Source organism: Hippopotamus amphibius, chromosome 4 (genome assembly GCF_030028045.1).
Source record: "Hippopotamus amphibius kiboko isolate mHipAmp2 chromosome 4, mHipAmp2.hap2, whole genome shotgun sequence".
NCBI classification, from domain to species: domain Eukaryota; kingdom Metazoa; phylum Chordata; class Mammalia; order Artiodactyla; family Hippopotamidae; genus Hippopotamus; species Hippopotamus amphibius.
Window position 1 is genome coordinate 110,932,408 of NC_080189.1, and position 16,324 is coordinate 110,948,731.

The 16,324-nt window shown below is 46.8% G+C and overlaps 1 protein-coding gene across 1 annotated transcript; it reads left to right on the forward strand.

Annotated features, from left to right (window-relative positions):
* The first annotated feature begins 8,977 nt into the window (after positions 1 to 8,977).
* Positions 8,978 to 9,478, forward strand: UCN3 (urocortin 3). The gene has a single exon (XM_057733667.1). The coding sequence runs from the start codon at positions 8,978 to 8,980 to the stop codon at positions 9,476 to 9,478; it is 501 nt and encodes a 166-aa protein (XP_057589650.1).
* The last annotated feature ends 6,846 nt before the right edge of the window (positions 9,479 to 16,324 follow it).

Below are 16,324 nucleotides of genomic sequence, written 5' to 3' on the forward strand. Positions count from 1 at the left end.
ACGTGCCCAACACTCCAACTGTATAAAGCAAAAATGGACACTTACAAGAAGAAATCGACAAACCCAAAGGAGTCAAGTAAACTAAACGTCACAAAGGGAAATAAGGGGAGAATTGAGAAATAAGGATGCCAGTAATACTCTGTCTCCTTGTAAAACTTTATCAGGTTCTTACACATGCGATCTTGACATCAGCCTTAGAAAAGCAGGAGGGTACACTGATCTACACCTTATAAAACAGGAAACAGGAGGAGAGAGTGTAAGTCCCAATCCAATAGTCGCCAAGCTAGGAACAGGCAGAAGTGAAAACCCTCTTTCCTGACACCAAGGTAAAGCCTCTCTCCTATGAATCAAGCGTCCTTACAATTCCCTACTTCTTTTTCTCTTATCTTTTCCTTTTACGGCCTAGCTCAGATGTTGAGAACATAATTATGTTATTATGCGTAAGTGATTTGGGCACTTTGGTGAAATGCGCTTTATAAATGAGAGCCATTTCTATCCATATATGAAGCTGATCAGATTTTCTCCCCATCTGGGCCCTCCATATGTAGCAGGAATCAGCCGCGGCAGACAGGACACCGAGGCTATGAGCAGGAAGCGATGTTTATTGTACCGGCACAGGCTCAGCGGACTCTTAGCCAAAGGCTGAGCCCCAAACACAGTGGGACACCCCCTTACATACTTTCATTAAACTCCTATACATTGGAATTTTTTTGTCTCCCAAATAAGGTAACAAGCAAAGGAGCATATAACCTGATTGGGTACTTCCCCTTCTATGGCCTCTGGGCCGTTGCTAAGTTACAGGGTTAGGTGGGAGTTACAGCGCAACAGATTTACGCAGGAATCACACAAGAGAGGGGCTTCAGAGTTAATGGGCACAGAAAGATAACAGCAGGATCCAACTGCATTCCTTTCTAGTTGAGTTGTGGCCTCTGGGCCCTAGTGTTACTTTGTTCTGGGGGAGCTCCCACCACACATATACCGTCCACCAAGTGTTTACATCCCTAATTCATAGAGACGAATTCGTAGAAGATACTGGTACCGAGCAGGACCCTGTGGGGCTCCAGGGCACAAACTCTTTGTATCCCCCTTTTTTTTTTATTTTATTTTATTTTATTTTATTAAGCTCTTTATTGGAATATAATTGCCTTATATTTTTTTGGGGGGGGTACATCAGGTTCAATCATCTGTTTTTATACACATATCCCCATATTCCCTCCCTTCCTTGACTCCCCCCCTCGAGTCCCCCCCACCCTCCCTGCCCCAGTCCTCTAAGGCATCTTCCATCCTTGAGTTGGACTCCCTTTGTTATACAACAACTTCCCACTGACTATTTTACAGTTGGTAGTATATATATGTCTGTGCTACTCTCTCGCTTCGTCTCTCCCCCATTTCTTGATTACAGGAAATAGGCTTCATTCAGTCTCCATGACCTTCCCTGAGTTCCAAGGGCAGGTTCACACAGATGCTAATCAGGGAAGGGAGGGGTTGCGGAGATAAGGGAGGAGCACCTGAGAAACAACAGAGCAGCCTTGGGGCAGGTCCTGGTCTCCCCTCTAAGGGACACACACAACAGTATCTTTGAGCTGTTTTGCAGATACTGAAACCCCCACCAGATGGGAGAAGTTACCTGTCTGCAGCCCACAAGCACGTAGACCCCAGACCAGCTGGAACCAGAAGGTCGGTGATGCTGACTCCCGATGACCTCACCACCAACCAATCAGAAGACAGACCACGAGCTGATCACGCCCTCTTTGAACCATTACTAGAAAACTCCTCACTGCCCCCTCCAGGGGGTACACACAGGTTTGAGGGCTTGAGCCCGCTGTGACCCCCTCTGCCTGGCAAAGCAATAAAGCTATTCCTTTCTACTTCACCCAAAACTCTGTCTCTGAGAATTAATGCCGTGCCAGAGTACAGAAGCCGGATTCAACTTCAATACCAATGGCTCACCAAGTGCAGAGAAATGGACCTGTTACCAAGCCCCAGAGATGACGTGTTGAGGGAAGGCATACGACTTTATTTGGAAAACCCGGCAGATCAAGAAGATAGCAGAATAAAGTCTCAAAATAACCGTCATATCAGGGTCTGGATTCCAGTTTCTTTTACAGGGCAGAGATGGGGAGGAGATGAGGAAGTAGAGTAAAAAGGCCAAACATTTTGCAAAATATCCCCTGGAATAACCAGCCTCGGGGAGGGGATGTGTTAATTTCTCCTTTCTTGCAGCCATCCACAGGCAGACAGGGTCAGGATGCTTCCCTGAACAAAGGCACTTTGGTTTAACATTCAGGCAGAGGGGCCATTGTGTATAGACAGCATCCTTTTAGTGAACAAAAGCAATGGGAAGCAAAGGTTAAAGTAAAAGAAACAGATCCAACATGTTGGCAGATATAGCTCTTCCCTGTTACAGGCCAGCATAGCAGAACGCTTTGTGTGCACGTCAGAGAAGGGCAGGAAGGGAAATCATCATTTATAAGAACTGAAACCCTGGCGACTTTTGCTCACTGATTGTCCTCTTTCTGTCCAAGACTCTCCGATCCTCCACCAGGTGCAGCCAGAAGCAGTTTTCAAGCTGTAAAGCAAACAGGCTGCTCCTTGAAGTTTTCTTCTCTAAGAAAAGTACCATTAGGACGACACCTTTCCCCACCACCCAGGTCTGTGAGCATCCCGTCTGGAGCCTGCCTGCTCACATGGTCAGAGCTCCTGGGAGCCTTCGGCAAATCCCAAAGCTGAGCCTGGATGGGCCAGTGGGAACCCAGGAGCCCACCTCTGTCTGAGGGACCGGCAGGCTCAGCAGACAGCCACCAGCCCCTGAACAAAGATGCTTCAGTGCCGTGGAGGACCAGTCTCAAGTGGGGAGGTTTTCTAGGAAGTTGAGAGGAGTCATTGCAGATCCAAAAAGAGAAGCCAATGTTCATTGTCTCTCTTTCTAAACCCCACACCCTAGGGCAGTGGTTCTCAAGGAGTGAGGGAGGGGCAGGGAGAGCAATTTTGCCCCCAGGGGACATATTTGGAGACATTTTTGGTCGTCACAGCTGGGCAGGGGAGGGTTGATACTGGCCTGGAATAGGTAGAGAGAAGCTGTCAAACATCCTACGGTGCTCAGGACAGCGCAGCCCACCCCCGCCATCACCTGGCCCCAAATGTCATGACTGCCAAGGCTGAGAATCCCCTCTCTTGAGGAGAAACATTTGGTATCATCACAAGACTGCCCTCTGGCATGTCAGAGCTCACAAATGCAGAGAAGGGAGTTAGACTCAGATTCCCATCTCTCTACCCCTCAACCTCCACCAATTCCATGACTGCCTAACCATCTGAAATGGAAAAAACAGACAAAAACAACAACCATCTATACGGAACATATATACAATGGAATACTACTCAGCCATAAAAAAGAATGAAATAACGCCATTTGCAGCAACACGGATGGACCTAGAGATGATCATACTAAGTGCAGTAAGTCAGACAGAGAAAGGCAAATATTATATGTCACATACATGTGGAATCTAAAATATGGCACCAACGAACATATCTATGAAACAGAAACAGACTCACAGACATAGAGAACAGACTTGTGGTTGCCAAGCCTGGGGGTGGGGGAGAGGGATGGACTGGGAAGTTGGGATTAGCAGATGCAAACTATTACATTTAGAATGGATAAACAAGGTCCTACAGTACAGCACAGGGAACTATATTCAATATTCTGTAATAAACCAGAATGGAAAACAATACAAAAAAAGAATGTATAGAGGTGTATAACTGAGCCACTTTGCTGTACAGCAGAGATTGGCACAGCATTGTAAGTCAGCTATATTTCAATGTTTTAAAAGTGATAAGTATGCTACAAAGTAAAGTTCAACTTAAAAAAAACAAACATCTTCTCCCAAAGACTAGAATAAAAGAAGGATGAAGTTAGATCTCCTAGTTTCATGTTGCCACTAATCTCAGGAGGATGCCTGCCAGACAGACAGCTCTAAGAGAAGGAGTAGAAGTGAGGTCCAGTCCCCCTCATGGCCACAATGAAAGCTGAAGCTGGCGGAGCTTGGGGTCCTTCCGGACAAGGGCTTTCCGTGCGTTTCACAAAGATACCTGTGAGCATTGAAGAGTTTTGATAATTCCAGAAGTGCACTCACCTCTTCATCTTGAGGAATTTCAAGAGATCAAAGTGCCCATCCAGGTGGGGAGCTGAGGTCTGGCCTGGAGACCTGGAGAGAACGTGGTCTCGCACCGTCCTTCATAACGGTTAGGCCCGAGGTTCAAGGCGGATGTGAGAAGAGTTCTGGGCCCTCATGAGACCTGGATTCTCAGTCACCAAGTACCTGTGTGATCCCCACAAGTCACTTCTCTCACAGTCTCATCTGTGAAATAATCTGCCAGAATTCTCCACACCTGCGCCATTTCATTCAGAGTAAAATTCAACGCAGGGTACCTCCCAGTGTGAGCCCAGCCTCTGCTCCCACCTCCTGCCCACCTGCCTCCTGCAGGCCCCTCTCTGCATAGCTTTCTCCACCCCAGACCTCCTTTCTGTCTGCAATCCCTCTGCTCTGCTCTGGTATGTTACCTGTCTCAAGTCTCCAGGACAGGATGCTCCCTTCTGTGCTGTGGCATTGGCCACCCAGAAATTACGCTGCTTCTACACATCTTTGTAAACTGCTGATGCCATATAAGAACGGGGGTCTTAGTTCACTTTCACTTCCTGAGGATCCTGGCAAGACCTGACACATGGCAGGTCCTCAAAAGATATTGGGTGAATGGATGAATAGAAGTGGGTAAATTTCCAGTGATTTCTCACCAAAAGCTCTAGGTACGTGCCCACCCCTCTGCGTGCCCTTTGATGCACGTAAGCATCTAGAGCCTTGTGAGTAGCCAGAGAGAACATTGCAGGTCAGAACCCACAAGCATCACAGGACAGCAGAGGAGCTTTCTTCTCTACTCTCAAGCAGGTCTTGGCTCCAGGTTTCCAAAAGGGGGGCTAAAGAGACTGGGATGCGGGAAAGCTGAAGTTAATAAGAAGAACTAAGGTGAGTAATAAACCTCTTCAAAGAAGCTTCTTCTCAGTTCAACTGTGTTTTTCCTTTTTATCAATGAAGCAAGTTGCTAGGGCAGGAAGGGCCGGGGGAGGCGATGGGAGGACTGGGAGGGAAGATGGGTAGGAGGGGTCGAGGGTGCTGACAGCCTGTCATCCCCATGACGTGGACAGCTGCTTTGGCTGTATTTTAAACGGAATCGCAACCCGATGTAGACACTGCATCTGGGTTTACAATTCACCCCGTGATCTGTCACTTTTATATACACACACAGGGAGTGGAGTGGTTTCCATAGAGAGGAAATATCACGGCCCACTTACGGACAATACAAGAAAAGGAGAAGGCGACCCCAGCAGAGACAGAAGTTTGAGGGGATGGTCCTGGGGCAGACTTCCCGGTCCTGAAGCTGCTACCTGTCTCACTGCACGTTTCCACTCCGGAGGGAAGTCCGGTCACGGGTAAGGTTTTGGTTGGGGACTTCTCTATGAAGGATAAATTGATTTGCCCTACATTAGGCAGGAGGTGTTGGGGACTGGATGCGGTGAGAGATGAGAGTTGCAAACGCCCCTGGGGGCACCTTGCTGAACCGCCAAGGTCTGTGCTTTAAATAAGGAGATGTCAGCCCCAAAGGGACCCCGGGGAAGTTTCTCAGGGGGGGCAAAATGACCCTTCCTTTGTTGGTAGAGAGACCTGCTTTGCAGAAGGTAATAGACTAGAGGCAGAATAGGGTCTTACAAATGTATTTTTCTGAACATACTCCAGTTGTGAACATGAAAATCGTGTCTACAAATGGGGTGCATGGGGGAAGGTGGGGGGTAGAAACCTCTGGGTGTGATGTCCCACCGCCTGCCCCAGAGGGAGGATGCTCGCATTTGCTGGTTACCAAGGGCATCTCCTTTCGTTCTCTCGATGCACCCGTGAGGCAGGTAATGTCTCCTTTTTAGGATGTGGCACCTGAGAGGTTAAGTGGTTGACAGAAGGCATCTGAGGGTGGGGGAGGTTCTCAGCCCAGGTCCTCTGCCCGCAAATCCTGGAGCCCTTTCCCCCTGGCTACGCTGAGGACACTGGAGGAGGGGACAGGTGTCTAATGATTAGGTGCCACCTGTGAAGAGGAGGGACCATCAAGAACATGAACACGAATGCTGCCAATGACAAGTGTTATCTGTAACATGTCAACTTTCTCCGGGCCATTCCTCCCTCTTGGAGGGAAGAGTCTTTCATTACTGAACCCTCTGCTCACTTGAGGGTGAATTGCTTGGAAGTCTGCGTGTGTATGTGTGACACATAAGCGCTTCTGTGAGTCCACAGCTCATTACTATAACACCTTTTGAAATGCTTTAAGGTCCCCTAGGTTCAGCAGTTATGTTTTATAAAGTGTTTTTTAATTCAACATCTTACCAGTGTTTGCAGATGATCTGGGTAACATGGGAACGATCTCCACCTTCCTCGCTGCTAGAAAACGGGGCTGGCGCTGGGCAAAGCCCTGGAGTGGTGCATTTGCCTTCTGGCTTCACTTTTTTCCTTCTAGTACTGTCTCCCTTGCAGGTGCTCTGAATGTCAGGCCAGCCCAGGTCCCTCACTCCTCTCACCCCAGGGCGTGACGTGACTGTCACGGGTCTCAGAAGTATGTGTGTATCTTCAGAGAAGCACTGCTACCATAGCCGTAAAGAATAGCTGAGTTTCAGCTATCCAAACAAGAAAAATAAAGATGTAGAACTTTCCCTTTTAAATCTAACTAGGTGGGGACTGCTCGCTTTCAGAGCAGGTAGCAAGGAAATCTTAAACCTTTGTGTTGTTTCTCTAAGGGCAATAGCAAAAGAATCCAAAGAATGTAAGAGGAGAAACTTGCTTAGGAATCAGACTTTAGTGAGGAGCAATGGACTTTTCCGTTCCTTTATGCTGCAAAAGCTCAACAAAGCTAAACAAGGAGAGAGACAGAGAGAGAGAGAGAGAGAGAGAGAGAGAGAGAGAGAGAGAGAGAGAAAGGGGAGAGCCTGGATCTCATCCTCTGACCTCACAGATGGAAATACTGGGGCCCAGAGCATTTAATAGCTGAGCAAGTTAGTGGGAGGTCAGGGCAGAGTCTGGTCCGTGAGAGGAGAGGGGGACAAAGGGACAGAGGGACAGAGAGAGACAACTTCCGCACCGGTGTTAACCCTCTCTCTGTGAATTGGTTTTTGATTTTTTAAATCTTTTCAGGCTTAACAAGCCCTTTGAAAGTGCTCCCAAGCTTTAAGATGCTTCCAAGGTGTAAGGCAGTGAAAGCCACCGTTCACGCTACGTTTTCCCAAAATAATTAAGGAGCTCCTCGGTAAATGATAAAGCCGAAGTCTGGTTATTGAACACAGTGTTGACAGAAAGAATAAGTCCACTCTTCCACAGTCAACACACCCCCTGTAAAATGTCCTCTGGGAATTGAGCACACAATTCTAAGGAGCTCAGAGATGGATTGGAACACTGAGAAAGCGGTCCTCAAAGTGTGGTCCGTGAACCCAGAGCATCAGCCTCCCCTAGGGACGTGTCAGAAATGCAGATTCCCAGGCCTCGCCCCAAACCTACTGATTCAGAAACACTTGGGATGGGGGCCAGCAGCTGGTGTTTGAACAATCCGTTCTCATGATTCTGAACACTCAGAAGCTTGAGAACCACTGACTTAGGATGAGCTCAAGGCAAGGAGGGCCTGTGTGGGTTAGGGGAGAGCAAATGGTGTGTATACAAAAAAGAAAAGCAAGAAACACAACACAACGAAGATACTGGTCTGCAGATTCCAATTACCTGGCGTGTCTATATATCTATATTTATATATTATATTGCTATAACATATTATTTATATTTATATTTATATTATTTATATAATTTATAGTATATATATTTTTCCAGATCTTTGTTGGAATATAGTTGCTTTACACTGTTGCGCCAGTTTCTGCTGTTATAGGACATTTATAGATATATAGATGTAGATAGGTCACTTCTGAGATGGCTGTGTGTGCACTGAATCTTACCCTAATAGGACCGGGAGATAATTTCTATGTAAACAGTTATGAACCAACCTTCTTCATCAAGTATTTGGTTAGCCCAGGAGCTTTTCCATTTTCATTTAACTTTCACTTAACCTTTATGAGGTGGTTATTATTACCCCCGATTACCCGTCGAGGAAATTGACATTCTCAGAGGTTAAGTAATCTGCCCACCACCCTCAGGCAAATAAGGACCAAGTTGGAATTTGAACCTGCCTCTGACTAATTCCGAAGTCTGTGTTGTTTTCCCTGCAAGCTATGTAGCTAGTTCAATACATTTAGATCATTTAAAGCAAGGATCAGTCATCATCAGGCTTGTGAAAATGCAGGTTGCTGGCCCCAGAGTTTTTGATTAACTAGCACAGGAGCAAGGCCCGAGAGAGCTTTGCATTTCTAACAAATTTCCACATGATGCTGCCGGCCCAGAGACCACACTTCTCTTTTTTTTTTTTAATAAATTTATTTATTTACTTATTTATTTTATTGGCTGTGTTGGGTCTTCGTTGCTGCACACGGCCTTTCTCTAGTTGCGGCGAGTGGGGGCTACTCTTCATTGTGGTGCCCGGCCTTCTCATTGCGGTGGCCTCTCTTGTTGCAGAGCACAGGCTCTAGACGCATGGGCTTCAGTAGTTGCAGCACATGGGCTCAGCAGTTGTGGCTCACAGGCTCTAGAGAGCAGGCTCAATAGTTGTGGCGCATGGGCTTAGTTGCCCCGCAGCATGTGGGATCTTCCTGGAGCAGGACTCGAACCCGTGTCCCCTGCATTGGCAGGAGGATTCTTAATCACTGCATCACCTAGAAAGTCCCAGACCACACTTTGAGAACCAGTGAAGTTGACCGTGAACAAAGCGCTATTGAACTTGATCCATTTCCTCCTGAGCCCTAAGCCCCTTCTCACACCCCCTGACACTTTGGTCTTTTCTGCTACAGGGAGAGATGCTGATACGGGCCCACTTCCTGCTGCTACTGCTGCTCCTAGGGGCCCCCAGGACAGGCCTCTCCCAAAAGTGGTGCAAAGCCGAGTCCATCTTCAACTGTCTTAACACAGCCCTGTCTGAGGTCAAGAAAAGCCAGATGGAGGATGCGCCCCTGCTGAGCAAGAGAAGCTTCCCCTCCCTGCCCAGCCAAGACCCCTCCTCAGGTGAGGACCAGGAGAAGGAGGAGGAGGAGGAAGACAAGGAGAAAAGGACCTTCCCTGGTTCCGGGGGTGGCAGTGGGGCCGGAAGCACCCGGTACAAATACCTGTCCCAGGCGCAGCTCCGGGGGAGGTTGTACAAGGACAAGGCCAAGAGTGACCGGCGCACCAAGTTCACTCTGTCCCTTGATGTCCCCACTAACATCATGAACATCCTCTTCAACATCGCCAAGGCCAAGAACCTGCGAGCCAAGGCAGCTGCCAACGCCCACCTGATGGCCCAGATCGGGCGGAAGAAGTAGAAGCAGAGGCCAGCAGGAGGGCAGCCCCTCTGGGACTGGAATGGAGGTTGGGGTGGAGGGGAGGGTTGGCCCTGTTTTCCAGGCTGCTTCATCACTCAACCCCTCTACTCTTTCCTGCTCTGGCCCAGATCCTCGACCCTCTGTCCACATACACACCAGTGCAGTATTGTCCCAGCTTCACAGAGACGAGGCTGTGTTGATATCGACACATCCATGTCTCCCCCTACATTCTGCGTCTCCTCTCTCCTTCCCCACGATGAGAAGCAGAGGTCACGCACTCCTGCCCTCCACGCTGCTCCCTGCTGACCCCACACCCAAGAAGAGGGTGTGCAGGGTGCCCCTTCCCTCCGTACACCCACCACACCCACCCGGAAGACAAGGACACTCAGCATCCCGCCCTTAGACCTCTTCCCTCCCCTCTCACCCCCATTAAAACCAATGGCTTCTTGAACCCCTGGCTGCTTTCAGTTCCTCTTCCTCAGGCGGCTGCCTTCAGGCCTCCAAGTTTGCAAAGGGGAAAGCTAGTGAGGGAGGTTACAGGGGAGAGCATTCCCAATGCTCCCATTATGGGAATGCTTCCGGAGGTCTTGAGAGAGTGAAGAGCTTGGTGGCAGGACTCTGTCAGCTGCCATTCGATCCAGACCCATCTACATGGCCTGGTCCCACCCAGGGGCACAGCGTGGGATGCACTTCCGAGGGGGCCCCTGGGTTTAGCGGGAGACATCCCCAGCTCCCATCCCCCAGAATCAAGCAGGTGTGACATTTCCATGAACAACCGAAAATTAGGAGAACGTAAAAGTAGCCGCTGGTACCCCTAAGCATGCCCAGATTCACAGCTGTCTCCTCAAGAGCTTTGGCTAGGTGAGCAAAGCCTTGAAGACAGCAGCTTCTAGTGGACTTTGATAAGTGGCTTTAAAAAGTTTTGTTTTGCTTTGTTTTGAATCCTGGTACCTATATCGCAAAAGCTCCAATCAAGAGAGTGATTAAAAAAAAAGGCACAGATCACTGCAAATGCCAGATTTTCTCTTGCTCTTTTTGCAAATACACCATCATATATAAGCTAAAATATATCTTAGGTGGTGAGGTTTGCTGGCAGGGGAAGGGGAATGGCATATGTAATAGAATTCTAGAGGATTCAGCTTTCACCTGAAGCAAGAGACCGGGGCCCTGAGAAGCGAGAGAACTGTGCAAGGTCTCCTGGCTGGTAAGTGACAGTCAGAGCCCTCTGGTCACAAAGCCTCTGCATGTAGCACTCCACGCAGAGCCGACCCTTCATGGGTACAAGGGGCATAAAAACACGAGCCACGTTGTGCCTTACAGGGCTAGCACGAGCCTCAGTGAACCACGAACGCGGAAAGAGCTGGAAAAGCCTCACACAGATACCAAGACTTGGGATTATTATGTCTGCAGCAGGCGGGTCTGGTGTTTAGAATATCCTCCGAGACTTGTAGGTGATTTAAATGTGAGCAGAAGCATCTGGTTAATAAATTAGGGAGAATTTGCCAAAGCTGGACTCACGGAGAACTGTGGGAAAGCACAGGTTTCCTACAGGAGGGCTCCTGCAGAACTGTCCGAGCTCCAGTCCCCAGAATGGACCCCATCACAGTCACATCAACACATGGGAGGAGGAGATGACCACATCCAGAGATCACCACCTCTGCCATCTGCCACCCCTGAGTTCGCCTTGTGAATCCGGACTCACTCTCAATTTCACTTTGTAAAATCATTTGCAGGGGCGGGGGAGAATTGTGTTGGTTTGAGCTCCCTTGAAAAAACTGGTTTAAGCTCTCTTTTTAAAATAAAATAAGGCTGAAATGCCAAGGGAAACTTCTCCAAGGAGACAAGGATCTCCAAATGTTCTACCCAACAAGAAACCCCTCAAACAAATACCAACAGCCGACAATGGTGCCTGCTTCATGGCAGTAAAATAATTTTGGAAGCTGTAACCACATAATTAGGGAAAACCTAGTGATACCCAGAATTCAATCAGATATTTTTATAATTCCAAGAAATGGGAGGTAGACAAGCTCAAAAGTATGTAGTATTAAACTAAAAGACATTGATACATATTAAGGGCCAGAGAAAGACAAAATCTAATCAAATGGTGTAGCTAGCTACCTTGGTAAGAATTACAGACGGAATTGGACTTGAAAACTGACTGCGTGATTCAAATCTAAGTATGCACTATGGGATATTTTGTTCTCTTTTAAATATATTCTTACTGAGGTGTAATCAACATACACCATCATGTCAGTTTCAGGTATACGACACAATGATCCCACCTTGTCCTTTAATTAATGAAATTTCTGCTACGGACAGTTGCTAGGGTTCAGCATGTCCATGAGAGCCACAAAGATCCTGCCACCACCTGGTCAACATCACTCAGAAGCCTCAGCAAGCTGAGAAGGCAAAAGACAAAAAAGTTATCTTGGGAAGGTAACCCCAAGCCTATGGGATGACACGGTGTTTTCTTAAAGGGCGTGCATCTTCAGCCCCAGGAGATAGTCCGTCTCCCTCCTCCCTAAACCATCATCCCCTAGCTTGAACCTCATGTCCAAGGATTGAATCACCCCACGGTCACTGTTTTTACCAAGACCTGAGTCAGCCCCTCTCAGTTCCTGACCATTTTAGCTATTGGCTCACCAACCTCTCTGATGCCACTCCTGCCCTGATGATCGCTGATTCCGACATGCATAAGATGACCTGCCCCACATCCCGGGTCTCAGGGCAGCTTCCTGAACCCGTCCAACACCGTCTCTCAGCCACTCCAGTGCACAGCCACACCCCAGATTTCATCCTCACAGGGGGAACTGTGGGACCAGCCCCTCCTATCTCTCCAGCTTGCTCTTTCTAGGACTCCGATTCCAGTGCTCTTTCAGCCCCACTGAGACCAGCAATCCATTGATCCTGCTACCTTTTCACTGTCCCTTGCCCTCTACTTGTAACATCTCTTCATTCTTTGCCAGTTTAAATGCCAGGGTCAATATTATCATTGTTTTTTGTAGGCACCTGTCATTCTCTTGTTCCCCTTTTGCTTTGCCTAATTGATTAAACCCTGAGAAATTCAAACACTCCACCATTCTGCCCCTGCACCTTGAAGCTGAACATAGCTTAACACACATACACACACACACAGAGATTGATCTCACTTTAAAATCCTGATGAGATGCCTCAAGAGGGCTCTATAAGCTGTTCAGCAGTTAGGTCACATCCCCCTATACCAGTCACATGCCTACTGTCCTGGACTCTCACTCCTTTTCTTCTCTCCTCAAACCTCTAACAGACCCTCCCTATCCAGTCTCGGCTGGTGACCTTGCTTCCTGCTTCACCAAGGAAACTGGATGCTTCGGAAGCAAAATTTGGGGGTATAGCTCAGGGGTAGAGCATTTGACCACAGAAGCAAAATTTCACAATCCAACCCCACGTCTACCTACCTGGACTCATGCCCTTACCATGCTAAGTGAGCCTCCTGCCCCCACCCCCCCACCCCCACTCCTGGTTGAGGACCACACTGTGCTGTGCACTAACTTCCCAACCCCTGTCTCCTACTTAAGATGTTGATCCAACAACTGGTCCTTCTTCCTCCACATCATCAACGTCACCCCATCCACTGCATGGTTCACATTGGCATAGAAACCTACATGAGAGCCTACAACCTCTTGAGCCTTCCCAGGCAGTGGCCATGCCTCTGCTCCCTTTGAAGCAGCTCTCTTGGAAGCTTCCTGTACTGACTCCTCTCTCACTCTCCAAGTCAGGCGTCCATCCCTGTCATTCCACTGAAACCGCTCACCAAGGTCCGCCAAGCCGCCCACGTTGCTGAATTCAGTGGTCAAGCCTCAGCCCTCAGGCCTTTTCATCTGTAAGCATCACTCCACCTGGTGGACCACCACCTGCCTGTGCACACACTTCTTTTGCAACCTTTCAGGACGTCATACTCTGTTTCCCTCCTTCTTCAATAACCCCTCCTTCTGAATATCCTTTGCAGGTTCTGTTTGCCAGGTATGTTCTTGCTCCAGGCCATCTGCATTAACCCCTCATCACTTCCTCCAAGTCCTTGTCAAAGGCCTCTTTCTTACTAAGCCCTTTAGTAACCACCCTCCCCTTACAATGCTCTCCTGTTTCCCTTGTGCACTATTGTAGTCACCTTTAACAGGCACTGTAACTTACCTATTTATCATGTTTAATTGTCTTTCACCCCCACCTCACTACCATATAAACCATAAGGGCAGGGATTGTTTTTGTTTGGGGCATTCAGTGCTTATCCTCAGTGGTCAGAATAATGAGGGGCACATGACAGGCGTTCAGTAAATAATTGGAGAATGGCTTAGTTAAATAAGGATTATGAAAATTCTAGTGACAAGGAATCTTTGCATATTTAGCATTTACAGCGCAGTATGTATAATATTTGAGTATTTGACCTAAAAGAATCAGTCAGCCTTAGAATTCCAATTTTAAGTATGTAAATTGAGTAAATAATCTACACCTGTGATCTTAAATAAAACTCTTACTAGTTTATAGACAGTTTGGAACCTGTAAGAATACTAATCACCATATTCATAATTTAGTTTATACGTTTTAAAAGAAGTTCTATTTTTAACTTTTTTTTATATCAGGGTATAGTTGATTAACAATGTTGTGATAGTTTCAGGTGCACAGAAAAGTGATTCAGTTATACATATACATGTATCTATTCTTTTTCAGATTCTAAAAGAATTAGAGTTCTTGGGAATGTTTGTCAGACAGTTAAAATTCTTAAAATAAATAAATGAAATTGATAAAAACAACCTAAAATATTTGCGTATTTATCTAAGACTGCATAGGGTACCAAAAATTCATACATATTCCTTTTAAAAGTGATTATTTAAATTTGCTAAACTTAGAAATAATAAGATTTACAAACTGAACTTAAAAATTTAATAAATTTTTAGGATTTTAATCTTAATTTTAGTTGATTATTAATTTTTAAAAACAAAAGGAAACTTCTAAATGGTCTTTTCTGAGTTTTCTAAATGTCTTTTTACACACACACACACACACACACAGATACAAATGCCCTCCGGAAGGCTAAAAAAAGCCGTATAAACAGCTGAGCAATTATTTAAGCATTTCACTAGCGCCCTCCAGTGTCTGAAGAGAGAAATAACATATGTACATTAAATTTTTTACTTAAAGCCTAATAAAAGTTCAATGGTCACATGATGGTCACATGAAAAAAATATATTTCATCAATGAGTATTTACTACAGTATTTTCAATATAGTGAGAAACTTCACAGTGTATCTCCACTTTCCCTATATTCGGGGTGAGAGTAAATGGGTTCCCAAGAGGCTACCTGCACAGGTGACATCTGAACCAGGTGTGAAGTCGGAATTACACCCCACAATTACAGAAGGAAAGAAGAGAGAAAGCAGTGAGAGGGAGCAGAGGCAGAGGAGAGAGACAGAAAACAGGCTGGGAAGGGGTGAGCCGTCTAGCTTGAATGGAACGCATGAGAACACAGTGAAGAGTATCTAAACATCGTTTCCACCAAACCAGCCGCTGGCCTCCATGGTGACCACAGTGCGAGTTGAAAACAGGCGAAGTGGTACATTGTTGGAATGAAGCTCTTAAAGGCCAAATCTCAGCGCAGTAATTTTAGTTCATAACAGCACCTACCAGGAAAGTGTTAAACACGAGTGGCAGTTCTGGGGTCCGGGTGGTACATGCAAGAAGGTGGTAGCGTTGCACTTCGGTAAATCTCACAAGAACCACAACGTTAGGTCTCCAGCCAAGGCTTTAGAGCCTGTTATCTCCAGTTGTCCACCTGGGCCAAAAGCACTGACCACGTGGAGACCTAGAGAGCACATAACTGGAGGGCCCAGGTTGAAAGGTCAGCCCAGTAGATGAATGAGGCACCTGCAATCAGCTCGAGAGCAACACCTAAGCCTGAGCGAGCACCTTTGCAGCATCTTGTTTACCTTAATTCCAACTAGTAGATGAAATGCCATGGATCTTTAAAAGCTGGCTAGTCGTTTTAATGCATTTATAGCTGTTTTGTCCATTTTAAGTTATCACCGTTTGGACATGAGTCAGTTTAACACCCAAAGTTAATTCCATGAAGTGGTTTTCAAACGTAAACCCTCAGGTGACCCTCCCTCCAATGCCCAGTGCTTCTCGTTTAGCAAGTCCTCAGCGAAGTTCAAGAATCTGCAATTTTGGGGGGGCTTCCTAGGTGGCATAGTGGTTAAGAATCTGCCTGCCAATGCAGGGCACATGGGTTTGATCCCTGCTCCAGGAAGATCTCACATGCCTTGGAGCAACTAAGCCCATGGGCCACAATGACTGAGCCTGTGCTCTAGAGCCTGTGAGCCACAACTACTGAGCCCACGTGCCGCAACTACTGAAGCCCGTGCACCTAGAGGCCGTGCTCCCCAACAAGAGAAGCCACCGCAATGAGAAGCTTGTGCACTGCAACAAAGAGTAGCCCCTGCTTACCACAACTAGAGAAAGGTCTTGTGCAGCAATGAAGACCCAACAGCCAATAAATAAATAAATTTATTAAAAAAAAAAAAAAAGAATCTGCAATGTTTCTTAACCTCTTAAAGGGCTCCCATGCAGGGTTCCACTGGCCACGCTCCCAGAACACATCCTCAAGAACAGAGGCACTGAAAGAAATCACTCTTACCTTCTGACTTGCAGGACACGCAGACTCAAACTGTAGAAAAACCCAAGAATATTCTTGTTGTTTGTTTATTTGTTTGTTTGTATAAAAAGCAAACTGAGACCTTAAGGCCTTGGAAGAAGGAAAAGACTCATACTGAAAATATTCATTATTTAATCAATGTACAAAATATAGACATGGGGTAAA